The sequence below is a fragment of the Mya arenaria genome, chromosome 3 (assembly GCF_026914265.1).
Source record: "Mya arenaria isolate MELC-2E11 chromosome 3, ASM2691426v1".
NCBI lineage: Eukaryota > Metazoa > Mollusca > Bivalvia > Myida > Myidae > Mya > Mya arenaria.
Window position 1 is genome coordinate 58,835,513 of NC_069124.1, and position 15,816 is coordinate 58,851,328.

The 15,816-nt window shown below is 36.6% G+C and overlaps 1 protein-coding gene across 2 annotated transcripts in view; it reads left to right on the top strand.

Annotated features, from left to right (window-relative positions):
• Nucleotides 1–559: 559 nt before the first annotated feature.
• LOC128227793 (uncharacterized) overlaps nt 560–15,816 on the top strand; it is a 29,653-nt gene continuing 14,396 nt past the window's right edge. For both annotated transcript variants that reach the window (XM_052938649.1, XM_052938650.1), the window contains exons 1-9: nt 560–1,215; nt 1,469–1,582; nt 4,735–4,892; nt 5,756–5,909; nt 8,055–8,193; nt 10,710–10,859; nt 12,904–13,019; nt 14,550–14,774; nt 15,607–15,758. In XM_052938649.1, the coding sequence (XP_052794609.1) occupies nt 619–1,215; nt 1,469–1,582; nt 4,735–4,892; nt 5,756–5,909; nt 8,055–8,193; nt 10,710–10,859; nt 12,904–13,019; nt 14,550–14,774; nt 15,607–15,758 (1,805 nt within the window). In that variant the 5' untranslated portion in view covers nt 560–618. The remainder of the gene's footprint in view (nt 1,216–1,468; nt 1,583–4,734; nt 4,893–5,755; nt 5,910–8,054; nt 8,194–10,709; nt 10,860–12,903; nt 13,020–14,549; nt 14,775–15,606; nt 15,759–15,816) is intronic.

The following is a 15,816-nucleotide window of genomic DNA, read 5'->3' on the forward strand; positions in this document are numbered from 1 at the left end:
ACCCACAATACTGCACCCTAACTACCATCACTCAAACCCACAAGACTGCACCCTAACTACATCACTCAAATCCTCAAGCACCCTTGTTACATTACTGTACCTAACAATACCGCACCCTTATAGCTATACTAAAATAATTATTGTAAAATGGTGAATTTTGGTGAATGTTAACATAAAATTGTTCATACGGACAAATCCCTGGGTACATGTTTATTAAATGGATAGATGTTCATGGATAGATGTTCATGTTTATATTTTCATTTGTAGGTTGATGGTAGATGCAGAGAAAGATGAAGCTGAAGTGGTTTGGCGGCAACTCTGAGGTCAGTCAGCAAGTGAGCTATGCTGAGATGTCCAGTGGATCAGGTTTACGATGCTGTCCCTCTCTCAGGGGGTTCAGGTTGGTGTGTATGGGGAAAAAAGGGAGCTAAGCTTTGAGCGAGTTTAGTGGCTGCAGCACTTGTGAGGAGGTTTGTCTAGCATTGGCTGAAACCAAGGGATAGCACCAGCAGTGGTTGACTGTTTTGGTCTGGCTTTTGATAACAGTCAGATGGTAGATACACTTGGCTTGCACCTGGTGAGTTGCCTGATCTGGGAGAAAAAAAGTTGTGTTTTAGAATGAGATTTGTACCTGTAAAAGAGAAATGTCGAGATATATTGAGTCAGTACAGTGCTTGTTTGCAGTATCTGTTTTATCAAGTAAAATACGACTATGTGCACGGTGACCTCAAGTACCTAAAGGGTCAGGAAAAAGACAAGGACTCGCGCGGTGTTGGGGCCTTTGTCATCTTGATAATGATGCGGATTTCTGCACAAAATACAGGGACAGAAGAAAATGTGGAAAACTTCTTTAGAAGCATCAGCTTGAAAGACTTTTTTCCGCCTGCTCTAACTAGAAATTTTATTGACAAAAGATTTCTAGAAGGTAGCATTCGAAATAAATTAAAAGACTATCAGGATAAAAACCCAAGTGACAGTTACCCTGCAGACATCTTGATGCGATCATTCTTAGAACACATACTGCAGAGCGACAAGGACTTTTATGAAGAATCCTATTCCGCATATCAACTGGATTTAGAAAACATTCAAGTGCAGGAAAGTGACACTTCTGGGCACACACAATATACGAATGAACTGAGGATGAAAAGTTCTTCAGCAGTATCGCTGTCGATAAATTTGAATGGGGACTCCTCAAAGCTGAAAATCATTTCTGGGGTGAGTTTTGAAATGAAACTTCATTCAATATTGGTGGACCTTTTTTCAGTTCTGTGAAGTTATTTATATTGGAGAATCCTGCCTGTAAAGATTAGTTACTCTGAGATTTCCTCTGAAAGATATTGATTTTAATATCCTCGACAAATTTTGAAAATATATAATAAAAACAGTAGTTTATTTAAAGTAGTCTTAGGTCTCGTATTTGATTTAGTCACCAATCGGAATGCTTACTATAATGCTCTGTATTTTCCAGAAACCTTCCTGTGAGATTTTTCTGCAGAAAATTTATGAGGTTAAATTGCAGCAGTTAACATTTGAAGGAATGGACTGGTTTGAAGTGCAAATTATAGCACAGGCCCAATACGAGGTAACATATTGTTCATAATTGGAATGCTAAGCGATAAAATATGTTTTTTATGCTATACTCTTTAGGGGCATATGCATTTGCCCTTGTCTGTCTGTCCAGTCATTACAAAATCTGATGTGTGTGTGCATCCTGTACAGAGTTATGGCCCTTTACTTACCGGTTGTTAAAAAATAGGCTATAGAGCATGCAAAATTGTGTCCGGGGTATCTGCAAAAGTTTGGAAACCAGTCACAAAACTTTAAAGGCATTTTACCAAGCATGTTATGTTGTGCACCTGGGTTCTACTTTCCATTCTTTTTCTTGAAAAAGCCCTACTATCCTTACTTTTTGGTAAAAATATTTCGAGAAATAATAGAAAAGTTTTAACTAAATGCATTGATTGAAATACATAGTCTAAACCTTGATTTTAATTAAGAAGCCACTTCTAGTATTTCGGTAGGATTAGTTGATGCAGTTGGTCTCCAGTGCTGCAAGTGGGGTTCTATGATGAGAGGTTCTTCTCCTCATCCTGTGGCTGAATTCCTCTTGAAGCATTGGTTTGTAGGCAAAGCTTACTACATGTACATCACAATTGATGAATAGGTTTTTTAATCATTTTAAATATTTGCATCAAATAAAGGTCAGGAAAGAACCCTACTGTCCCTACTTTTTGCTCTTAATATCCCTATTTTACCCTTCTTTTTTAAAAATATCTTCCTACTTTTATCCCAATTTTTTTGTTATTGGTCACTTGAAAGCCTGAGTAAGGAATCCTGAGTCTTGTGTATCACCAAAAGTTTATGAACCAGAGTCAAAACACTGAAATTTCAGAGAAATGTTAACCAGCAAATGAAGTTGTTCATCTGGGGATTTTATTTATCTGTACCAAGCAGAGTAATGGTCCTTAAATTGGGACATGTGTTCTGTACATACAGACATTGTATTGCATACAAGACCTACGACCCTATCTCAAGTTCAAGGGTCATACTAAGAGTTTAACCATTATGGAATGCTGCAGATATGCACATATATAGAGTTTATTTGGTCCTGTTCGGGCGGTTACTCTGTCATGCCAGGAGATATTTGAAAATTACTATGCATGTATGTTTGGTACATTAAGATGACGTGTCACATGCAAGACCTAACTTCTTACCGCTTACAGCATCACTCCTCCACACTTGACGTCAGTCATCATTCGGGCTGGCATATGCTTATAGATTATGATAGCTCTTCTTAATTATAGGCATATATCAGTAATTGCATAATTGTTTTAACTGGACTCTAACATCTCCTGTTAGTTAATATCTTTAGTTCTAACTGACTATAGGGAAAAATATGATATTAAGGTATTAAACAGTATTATACAGCCATCAAACCTTACTTTAATTTTTATCAGCATGTGATGTTGTGCAACTGTTTATTTTAAAGCACATTCATTGACAATGGGTAGAATAATGGCCCTTGCTTTTGTGACAAAGGATGAAAGTCCGTCTGACCGTCCGTCCGACTCAATAACTCAGAATATTATGGACAGATTTTAAAATAACTTGCCACATGTGTTCGGCATACCAAGACAACATGTCGCGTGCAAGAACCGTGTCCCTACCTCTAAGGTCAAGGTCACACTTAGGTGTTTATTCACATTGGAATGCTGCAATAAGGACATAGAGTATAGGTTGTCGTGTCCGGGCTGTAACTTTCCCTTGTACGGACAGATTTTAAAATAACTTGCCACATGTGTTCGGCATACCAAGACGACGTGTCGCGTGCAAGACCCGTGTCCCTATCTCTTAGGTCAAGGTCACACTTAGTGTTTATTCACAATGGAATGCTGCATATAAGGACATAGAGTATAGGTTGTCGTGTCCGGGCTGTAACTTTCCCTTGTATGGACAGATTTTACAATAACTTGCCACATGTGTTCAACATACCAAGACGACGTGTCGCGTGCAAGAACCATGTCCCTACCTCTAAGGTCAAGGTCACACTTAGGTGTTTATTCACAATGGGTTGCTGCATATAATGACATAGAGTATAGGTTGTCGTGTCCAGGCTGTTACTTTCTCTTGTATGGACAGATTTTAAAATAACTTGCCACATGTGTTCGGCATACCAAGACGACGTGTCGCGTGCAAGATCCGTGTCCCTATTTCTTAGGTCAAGGTCACACTTAGTGTTTATTCACAATGGAATGCTGCATATAAGGACATAGAGTATAGGTTGTCGTGTCCGGGCTGTAACTTTCCCTTGTATGGACAGATTAAAAATAACTTGGCACATGTGTTGAATTACCAAGACGATGTGTCGGGAGCAAGACCCGTGTCCCTACCTCCAAGGTCAAGGTCACACTTAGGTGTTTATTCACAATGGAATGCTGCATATAAGGACATAGAGTATAGGTTGTCGTGTCCGGGCTGTAACTTTCCCTTGTATGGACAGAATTTAAAATAACTTGCCACATGTGTTCGACATACCAAGACAACGTGTCGCCTGCAAGAATCGTGTCCCTACCTCTAAGGTCAAGGTCACACTTAGGTGTTTATTCACAATGGAGTGCTGCATATAAGGATACAGAGTATTGGTTGTTATGTCCGGGCTGTAACTTTTTCTTGTATGGACAGATTTTAAAATTACTTGCCACATGTGTTCGACATACCAAGATGACATGTCACATGCAAGACCAATGTCCCTACCTCTAAGGTGAAAGATACACTTAGTGTTTATTCACAATGGAATGCTGAATATAAGGACATAAGAATGTAGGTTGTCAAGTATGGGTGGTATTTTTATGTTCAGAGGCAATTTAAAATAACTTGCCGTATGTATTTGTTTAATCTTTAACTTTTCATGTACTGACCTTGTTCATAGGTCAATGTCACATTCGGGGGCATTCGTCACATACTGTGACAGCTCTTGATGTTGATGGATTGAGTAAAAATAAATTGTTATAACGGAGAACAACTCGATCACATTGTTTTAAATTGTTTCATAAATGAAGTTATTTAAGGGCTGAATTTCATTTTGATTTGATCAACGATTGTGTTTATGTGATTTGAATGTGATGGCCTGACTAGCTGTTCCTCCATTTCCTACTGGGTATGAATACAGCAGACCTTTATAACTTTAACAGCCTTATGTCAATATTCACTGACATTTATCTGTACTTTCTACAGAAAGTGTACTTCAAAGACCGATTGGAGAGCCACTCATTTGTAACATGCCTTGAGAAATATTGCTTGCTCATGTTCAACTACTACACAAGCCTGTGCCCCGACCTGCAGTCACCACGCATACACAAACAATATCAGGTCCGTGCACATGGACCTGTTAGGTAAGTACTTGGATATGGTGCATACTTGTTTTGATGATTTGTATCCTTTTTCTGTTGTTCACTATCTATGTTTTATAACATATTTTTTTTATGGTCCTCCAAGTTATCTTATATCTGTAATACTGTTATAATAGTCCATTGACATGAACAATACAATTACTTAAAAATAACAACAAAAAAGTAAAAAATACAGTTATAGCCACTTCATGAATTTCAATGGATTTTATTTTCTGTTTTCTGCTTTATTGGATATTAACTCCATACCAGTAGACATACATACTACTTCTAGTGATCATCCATACAATTAATCATATATATCACTGATCATCCATACAATTAATCATATATATCACTTATCAACCATACAATAAATCATATATATCACTGATCATCCATACAATTAATCCTATATATTACTGATCATCCATACAATTGATCATATATATCACTGATCAGCCACACAATAAATCATATACATCACTGATCATCCATACAATTAATCATATATATCACTGATCGTACATACCAGTTAACACCATACCAATGATCATACATACCAGTAATCATTTATATCACTGATCATACATACAATTAATCATATACATCACTGATCAACCATACAATCAATCATATATATCACTGATCATCCATACAATTAATCATATACATCACTGATCATTCATACAATTAATTATAAATATCACTGATCATCCATACAATTGATCATATATATCACTGATCGTACATACCAGTTAACACCATACCAATGATCATACATACCAATAATCATTTATATCACTGATCATACATACCAGTAATCATATATATCACTGATCATACATACCAGTAATTATGCATACCAGTGAGGCCACAATAAGGAAGAAGTTGAGTCAGCGAGGTCTCCAGTGTCGCGATTGGTACGTTTTGCGCTCAAATCTTCAGAAGTTCGGACAGTATGATGTTCTCTATCTCAGGACACCCAAGGACAAATCTCTCATAGTCAGAAGCTTTGGAAAGGTGAGCATTGCGTTATTATTTTATCATCGTGGGTAATGTATACGACCATTGTGTGTATGTACAGACCACATACATGTACCAATTTATAGTCCTCTATGCATGACAGACACCATACTCTATCACCATTTTAGGACATACACTTAGGCCACACCAAATAGATATTTCGTTCCGCGGATTTACCGCTCCTATTTTTTGAAAATGTAAAAAAAATATTTTTTTTTTTTTGTGCGCCCGCACCTCCATTTTGATAGCCAAGCAGATTTTTTTCAGGTAATAATTTATTAAAAGGCTAAAAGTAATCTAGTATAATTTTTCTACGCTAGTTTTCGTGTTTTTGTAAACGGAAGTTACCGATGCATAGTGTTTTTATACTGTATATCGATCTGTTTAGCATGGGTTTCAATAAATTCAATCAAAATGGCGGCTTCCGGTATAAACAATGTGGCTCGAAGTTTTGAAATTAAATCTTATTTTTGACAATAAATATGTTTTGAGCATGCTTGAAGTCATTGTTGATCGTCTCATGCACTAAAGGAGCATTATTTAAAGCAATCATTATGCAATAAAGCATGTGTATCTAAGACTGGTAGCGATTATATTGCATAATTAGTGACTCGTTTTGAATGGAAATCGGACAGGTCAACTTAACTGGAACATGAGTCATTGTTTGGTCCAAATTGATGTATCAAGCTCATTTTTGATCAAATTCTGACAAAACAACAGTTTTGAACAAATATCTTTTCACAAATAGCGATATAAACACTTGTCTGGAAATACCTCAACATAAGTAAGCCTAAGTTTATCACCTTATATTTTGTTTTTATTTGCAGCATAAACCGGGATTGTAATGCACTTCTCAATTGTAACCACTGCCCCGCCCACCCCTCGCCCTTGTTCCAGGGGTATACCGGGGACAGCAGAGGCAATGGGCTGTGTTTTTACCTTTCAGGTGGCCCCGCAGGGCCTAGTGAATGTGGTTTTGTCTTCATATTGAAAATAGTCGGGAATGGGCCTCACATAGGTATTCAGGGTTGCAGGGTCATTTGGCAGGGATTTTACCACCAGCAGTGTGTCCCTGCAGGTCGGGTATTTTACCCGGGTGTTGAGAGAGCGGAAGTCAAAGTCCCCGCTATTCCAGACTTGGGGGGGGGGCATATACAATTGGCTGGTGCATAAAAACATCTAAATAACCAAAAAAAGTACTCTGAAAAATACCCTTGTTCTTTTTGTTTTAATAAGCACTTGTCATTGCATTTCCTGTGATAATAAAAACAAAATTTAGTCTATGTTATATGGAGTCTGATGTTTTATGATGCCTGTGTAAGTGATCATTTTTTTACAAATCCCAAATCAATCCTAAGTTATGTCTAAATACAGTTGCATATGATGTTAAACTGATTCAGGTAGATTTATATAAGTCGTTTCAAACTTTTAACTAAAAGCAGTGTTATTTATTATTATGAATATTATGTCATATGAATATTATGTCATATTAAAGTACGTTTTAATTATATAAGAAATTAGCTTTATCCATATAATGTTTGTACTAAACACGGATGAATAAATAGTATGTATTCCCAATGTCCATCAGAGGTTCAGTTCAAGATGGCATTAAAATGGGTATAAGGGCAATTATTTTGAACAATCTTTCTTATTTATATTGAATATAAGGAAAATATATTTTTCGCTCTTCGCTCTCGTCGGATTTTATGAATACTGACAAAAAAAATTTTTTTTCGGTCGCTCGCTCCACATTAATTTGGTGTGGCCTTATAGAAACACATAGAATTCCTGATTATATGGCAACTTACAGAAGAGTGGAGCTTGTATGATATCATGTTGTTTTGAGCTGATTTTTTTATCTTCTGAAGTGGTCAGTTATGGACATTTTTTTTTTTTCAAACTAGAAATAGCCCCAATTTCTTAAATAAACCTAGTTAGTACAATACGCTTAAGTATCACATTTCATTGAGCAACATTACTCACTTTAACACCAAAAATTAATATATTGTTATTACTTTTAATATAATTGATAACTGTTAAACAACACATACTAATATAAAATATAGTGTGCTGAGCTTGATCTTGTTATAAATGCTAGTGGACAAATTTTTGTATGAGAAAATGGAATGTTCTCTTTTCCAGGTAATGGAGCGGGAAGATGGTTTAGTTCTAGAAGGATCCCAGGCTGATCCTGTGTCTCCCAAACTGTTCTTTAGGCAACAGGCAAAGGCTCTGGGATTCCTGCCCAGCAATGTAATACCGGTCCAGCCACAGTCAGAAGGTGAGTTTATATGCAGTTTAGGAATATTTTATTTTTCATAAAGCCAAAAAAAACACCTGTGTTTCCGGTAACATGGCGAAAAAAAAAGGTCGGTCGGTCGGGATTTTTTTTCTTTCTTTTTACAGTTTTCGATTTCATGTAAATTTTGTTGCATCAAATCAATTATATTACTGGTTGAGAAGCAGTTTCCGACATTTTTTTAACGTTTTTATTGAATTATTTATACGTGTTTAAATATCTACTAAAATTGTTCACATTTTATATAACTACAGCTCAAGCTGCTATTGTCGATATATTTCTTACATGTGTGACGTCACATATAGTGTATCTAATAGGGGCGCAAAGAGGGTACTTACATTGTTCTGATTAGCTTGTGATGAGAAGCAGTTTCCGACAATTTGAATGCGGGGCATATTTAAGGTGCCTGTTGTGTGTTTTTATTTTCCGTTTATTTAATAAACTAAATATAAGACTGTAATAAGAGAAATGTTATTTAATTTTTCAGCATTTTCGAAAAATTTAAACCTTAAAATTTACGACATTCAATTCATACTCGAAATCAGGCAGAGACTGAATATCAATGATTTTTTTTTATTCATTTCTGATGGAAACTTGTGTTTGTATACATTTAAGTGAATGTGGATGCGAAACAAGCATGACACCAGTGTTCACAAATATGTACACAATGATCATCGTTTGTATAAGTCAATTAAGGAAAACGTTGTAGCTATTAATAGATATGCAAATTAGGTTCACACGCATGCGCAATACGCTGCGCGTGCAGATCCCCCACGTGCAAGTTTGTGTCCAAAATGAAAAATAAAAATTAAACATTAAATAATAATAAAAGTTTCTTATGTGTCTCGGTAAGAATTTCAACTTTTGATTGCCTAGTTACATATAGTTGAATTGCAGTACCTTCTTTATGAAGATCAAAGGAACGTACGCGAAAAAGCGATTTGTCGGAAACTGCTTTCCGTCGGAAACTGCTTCTCAACCAGTATATCTAAGTTTTCCATAATTAACAAAAAGTCAAAAAAAACAGCATGGTTCAATGTCTGAAATCATTTCCTTACCTTTGACTACCGTATTTTCCCGCCAATTTTGCCCATGAAATTTGGTGTTTTACTCCTTTATAAGACGCGATCGGTTTTTAGAACAAATCCAGCACTTCTAATTTCTATAAGTCTATGATGATGATCTAGCGAAACAGTCATTTATCAACTAAATTTGTTAATTTGCTTGAATAAAATTGCGATTTTTTTGTCAACTGTGAGCTCTCTTATGTGGAGGTAGGTTAATAATAGAACAAGTAAATGCGGATATGGATTTATTTTATGTATCTTATTTTATTATTTATAATTTATCATTATTCTCATTACAATCAAAGTTTCATGCATATTCGTAGTGAATTAAAACATTTTGGTCATTGTTTTAAGATTCCCAGACGACGATTATTGATTATTATATTTTTTCGATCGTATGGTATTTTCTTACCAGCCTAGACGAAATCCTGGCAATCAAATGGTATTATACTGTATCCGACCAACCGATTTAAAGACAAACCATAGCCACACGCCTTTGATCTTATTATCTTATTACTGCTTGTGCTCTGACGTCACAAATTGTACCGTTTGATCTGCAGCCGACACATTCCTATGAATGTGTTGTTATAACTTTTGCAGGTTTTTGTTTGGATTTCAGTTGAAGGGACTTAAATTAAATGAAATAAATAACCATTGATAACTGCGGATAAATTAATGTAACAATTAATGAAATGTGAACCACACAGTTTATAAGCCTGCATGAATTCGCAAAGCTTATCGAAAGAAGCCTGCATGATATGCGCAAAGCCTAATGTAAAATAAAGTAAGTTCTATTTTGGACATGGATAAAATAACACCGCGAACTATATCCTAAATATTTTCATTATAAAGACAGCAAAATGTGTCTCCTGTGATCAACTTCGTGTTTGGACCATAAACATGCGTTTGCCAATTTAAACTAAAAGATATCGGACAGGGATCACCAAACTCCGCCCTTTTGTTTCCCTGTTGACAAAGCGTCTCGGTAATACATAATCAGGAATGAAAGTTTATTTCCCGGGAACAGAGACAGACAAACAATGAAAATAATGACGATATATTTATTTTTGGTTTTTTACTTTTATGCCTAAAAAAGATTAAGGTCGGTGAGTTAAACATAGGGTCGGTCGGGTTACCGGAAACACAGGTGTTGTGTTTTTTTAGCCTAAGGATTCTTACACTCCAAGCATAATAATTTTAAAAAAGAGACTAGATGTTGTTGTAAATGATCATCCGTATGGCAAACCTAGCAGTCATGTTGAAACATATTGTTTAAAACTATTTCAAAATGTGGCAACTGAATTTATGTAATAAGTTAATAAATCTCAAATGTAGAAAACTGTCTGATATAGAGGTTTCAATCAATCAGCCTGTGAATAATGCTCTACAAGTTCAGAAACATTCTCATTTTCACTTATGAATTTGTTTCAGGATGTGACATTGTACAGAACCTCTTGACGAAGCATGCAATTACCTTGCAAAATGCCATTGACCTTGAGACTGAAGAGGAGGAAAAAAGACGTATTGCCAGTCAGCCCAAGGTCTACATGGCTGGTCAGGTCAACATTGCTGCTAAGATAGGTGAGTTGCCAGTCAGCCCAAAGCCTACATGACTGGTCAGTTCAACATTGCTGCTAAGATAGGTGAGTTGCAAGTCAGCCCAAGGTCTACATGGCTGGTCAGGTCAACATTGCTGCTAAAATAGGTGAGTTGCCAGTCAGCCCAAGGTCTACATGGCTGGTCAGGTCAACATTGCTGCTAAAATAGGTTAGTTGCCTGTCAGCCCAAGGTCTACATGGCTGGTCAGGTCAACATTGCTGCTAAGATAGATGAGTTGCAAGTCAGCCCAAGGTCTACATGGCTGGTCAGGTCAACATTGCTGCTAAAATAGGTTAGTTGCCTGTCAGCCCAAGGTCTACATGGCTGGTCGGGTCAACATTGCTGCTAAGATAGGTGAGTTGCAAGTCAGCCCAAGGTCTACATGGCTGGTCAGTTCAACATTGCTGCTAAAATAGGTGAGTTGCCAGTCAGCCCAAGGTCTACATGGCTGGTCAGGTCAACATTGCTGCTAAAATAGATGAGTTGCCAGTCAGCCCAAGGTCTACATGGCTGGTCAGGTCAACTTTGCTGCCAAGATAGGTGAGTTGCCAGTCAGCCCAAGGTATACAAGGCTGGTCAGGTCAACTTTGCTGCCAAGATAGGTGAGTAGCAAATCAGCCCAAGGTATACATGGCTGGTCAGGTCAACATTGCTGCCTAGATAGGTGAGTTGCCAGTAAGCCCAAGGTCTACATGGCTGGTCAGGTCAAAATTGCTGCCAAGATAGGTGAGTTGCAAGTCAGCCTAAGGTCTACATGGCTGGTCTGGTCAACATTGCTGCCAAGATAGGTGAGTTTCCAGTCAGCCCAAGGTCTACATGGCTGGTCGGGTCAACATTGCTGCCAAGATAGGTGAGTTGCCAGTCAGCCCGAGGTGTACATGGCTGGTAATGTCAGCTGTGTTACTATTATAGGTAAGTCCCTTACACAGTTTTATACAATTTCAAACCATATACTAGTAATTGGATTCTCCATTTTTTTATTTAAGCTTTAATGTGAGGATGGTTGTTAGCTGATATTCATCACACTTGGTTTATTTCTAGGGAACAAGAAAGTAATGCAGTGGCCATTATTGATAGAAACATCTTTAAAGCTACAAAAATGAAATTTTGACCATGAGTGCTGTTTTGAAAGCATTTTTTTGTCGGATGACCTTTACTTGGCACCTATTAAAATGGTTCATGCAACTAATCTGCTTACAACACTTTCTGTCCTCAGATGTTGGCAACGTTTTCAGGTAACCCAAACACAAAACGTGAACTATATGTTTGTTGCCTTTTACACATACATACATGCTCTGGATTGAAAATGACCACAAGAGCCATGCCAGTAGAGCATAGGCCCTTGTTGTTATTAATTTGCATATTTTGTTTATTCAGTGTGTATATCTTGTTGTACATAATGACATCTCAGCTTTTGCCGCTTACATACTGGTATTTGTTTAGAAGAAGCACTTACAATTCAAACCTTAGGCATTTTTATATCGTATAAATGTAATTTCAGTGCAATTTTTGGAACTTTTAGTGCAATTTTTGGAACTTAACTTACATCTCATCTTTTTTGTTAAATCTATAAGGCATTTTAAAGTGTCTGATTTTGCAGAGTTTATCAGTACAAGATAGCAAAAAAATTCAACAACCTTGGAATATATTGGCCTTTGATGTAAAAATCAATTAAAATCAGCTGTTAAACATATAAGAAATATTTTCAATTCAGAAAGCAAAATGGCCTGTTCTCTAAAAGTTTGCTAATTAACACTGCTTTAACTAGTCTTGCACGTTTATTTGACTGATGTACACATGCCTGTATGAGATACAGTCAAAACCCGTTGGCTCGATATCCCAGGGATCAGCGAAAATACTATTGAGCCAAGCGGGAATGCATCCACAGAATGAAACAAAATTGATCCCTTACACCCAGTTTGAGCAAACGAGGAAATCAAGCCGAGCAATAAAGGGCCAACTTGTTTTGACTGTATGTAGGCAGATATGGTCAAATGCTGTATTACTTAAATTTTGTAACTTACAGGGGAGGGCCACTTCACTGAGGTTTACAAGGGTCGGCTATGTGAGCAACAGCATGTTGTGATAAAGCAGCTGAGGTTGGACCCAGCCCTGCAGCGTCACCACCAACAACTGCATGAGGTCAGGTTGAGTTGTTAAAAAAGGTTTCAAACACACCACTACTAGTATGTGAAGCTACATTTACGTGTAAACATTGCTATTGAGTTAAATACTTATTTGTAAAATATCTTATTATCCCCCGCCTATGAAATAGGGAGGGGGATATTGAAATGGCGTTGTCCGTCCATCCTTCCGTCCGTCCTTCCTTCCGTCCGTCCGTCTGTCACCTGCGTTTTCTCAGTAACTAGCCGGTAGAATTTCATGAAACTTAAAATAAATATGAACCACTATAATGGAATGATGCCCGTCCAAAATAAATTTGATTGGTCAATTGTCCTTGGAGTTATTGCCCTTGATTTTTTGAAAAATGCACATTCACAGCCATTTCTCAGTCACTAGCTGGCAGAATTTCATGAAACTTAAAATAAATATGAATTACTATACTGGGATGATGCCTGTTCATTTTTTTTTTGGATTGGTCAATTGTACTTGGAGTTATTGCCCTTGATTTTTTGAAAAACTCTCATTTACAGCCATTTCTCAATAACTAGTTGGTAGAAATTCTTGAAACTTGAAATAAATATGAACCAACATACTGCGATGATGCCTGTTTATTTATATTTTGGATTGTGTAATTTCTATATGAGTTATTTGCCCTTGATTTATTAAAAGATCCATGTTTGCAGCCTTTTCTATGCGACTAGCTGGTAGAATTTCATGACACTTGGAATTAATAAGAACCAACATACTGTGATGATGCCTGTCTATTTTTCTTTTGGATTGGTCAATTTTCCTTAGAGTTATTGCCCTTGATTTATTAAAAAATCATTGTTTGCAGCCGTTCCCATTCACCGCATACCTATGCTGTTGAAAATAGTGCAGTTCCAGATAAGACGCCGCTTTTAAAGGTGGCGTCTTATCTTATACTGTACTATTTTGCAATGATTGTTTCCGAGTAAGCAGTTTCGGAAAAGACAGTTTTATTTAATCATCCCTCTGATTTATTTCGTTAAAAAAATTATCATAAAGTAGTCCCGGTCGATATTTTATAATTTGGCTCGGAAAGGGATAAACCAATGTGCTTATCTTATTCTTTCTGAGATTTTTTTAACTTCAAGCACAAACAAGCCATCAAGCACAAACAAGCCATCGTTGGCGGGGGATATCTTTTCACTGAAAATGCTTGTTAAACCTGTGTTGTAAGGCTAACTGATACTTGCATAAACCACTTTACTCATGGTCTTGTAATGAGTACTTGTCTCATAATGTTGCTCTCTAAAATGAAACACTTGGTACAGTAAGTAGCATTCTGCAACTTCAACAAAAAATAACATGGTTAAATTCAGTGTGTGTCTGATGTGATGATTTTCAAGAAACTTCTCAACTAATATTAAGGCATAAACTTAGTTGGTTAGAAAATAACATATAAAAGTACATAATTATGTGAAATATTTCTGCTGTAAGTATTTTGCTTTTAAGAAGATTGTCTGTACAGTTTCGACAGTCAATTGCACAATACCCATGTTTTACCAACTTTCTCTCACATTGCAGTCCCTGATGTCTGGCTTTGAGGTACTGCTGAAGTTAAACGGGTCAAATTTATTTGTCAATTTCCTGGGACTAACCCTTGGGCCTAGCACAGGCTTGCTGATGAGTGGAACTGGCCTGTGTAGCATGAAGGCTTTCCTGCGCATGGACAGGACTGGGCTTCCCCAACTGACATTTGTGCACCTGATTGATGTCTCTATATGCCTGGCAGAGGCCTTGCAATACATGGTAGGTTGACTGCTTCCAAATTATTTTATATATCATTATGTAACTGTATAAATTTGCTAACCTACTAGGTTTTCACATAATAGATTGATCTATTTTCAACCTAAGATTATAACTATTTTCAATTAATCATGATGTTTTATTGTCTAAATTCTTTCTTTTTTGGTTCTTATTAGATCATGAATCAATTGCAAGGTGAGGTTTTTATGACTGTGTTTGTTCTGGCATCCGCTCATAGTTGGTTTGTTTACAGTCTAGAGAACACAATTTTAAGGTCACTTATCTTGAGGCCACTATTTTAGACGAATACTTATAAAATTGGTCAGACTGAGTACACGCTGGAAATGATTAGAAAACGGACTCCTTTGCCATTAGGCCACAATAGAGATGGATATTTTTACCTTTTAGCAATACATTGATAACATAAATGATAATGCTTATTAACCGATCACACAACAGTGTATCACTGAAAGCCATTGTAAATTGTGGTCTTCAAAGACAATTTTTGGCAAATATCAACATTTGCTGAAGGTTCCAGTTGTCAGTATCTTAATTTTTAACACCCGTTATGATTTGCCTCTCTTTATTTTGTAATAAAAAAGTGCATTTTACAAACCATGAGCAAAACCCTTTAATGTTCATCCTAGAATCGAATTCAGGTCATTAATGAATATACCTTTTGTTAGGTGAAAAAGTAGGACACAGCTCAAATTATAGATGTATATAGTGACTCAATAGAAATGCCATGGCCAGGGTTCCATATATTCGGTAAGTGATTCAGGGCTCTTGTTCATATATTATGTAAACAAAATTATAACTTATCTTTTATTTTCAGGAACAGAAAAATTGTTTCCATGGAAACCTAACATGTGAAAACCTTGTAGTGGAGAAGTTTGACAATCGTGTGTTAGAGATCAAGGTCACAGACCCAGGCCTCGTCTGCTTCTACCAGCAGCTTCCCTTAGATCATGAAGTCAACATTAAAAGGTAGGTATTGTTATGAATTTAAGTTGAAGGGAGTAAGATTTAATGAGATAAACAAAAT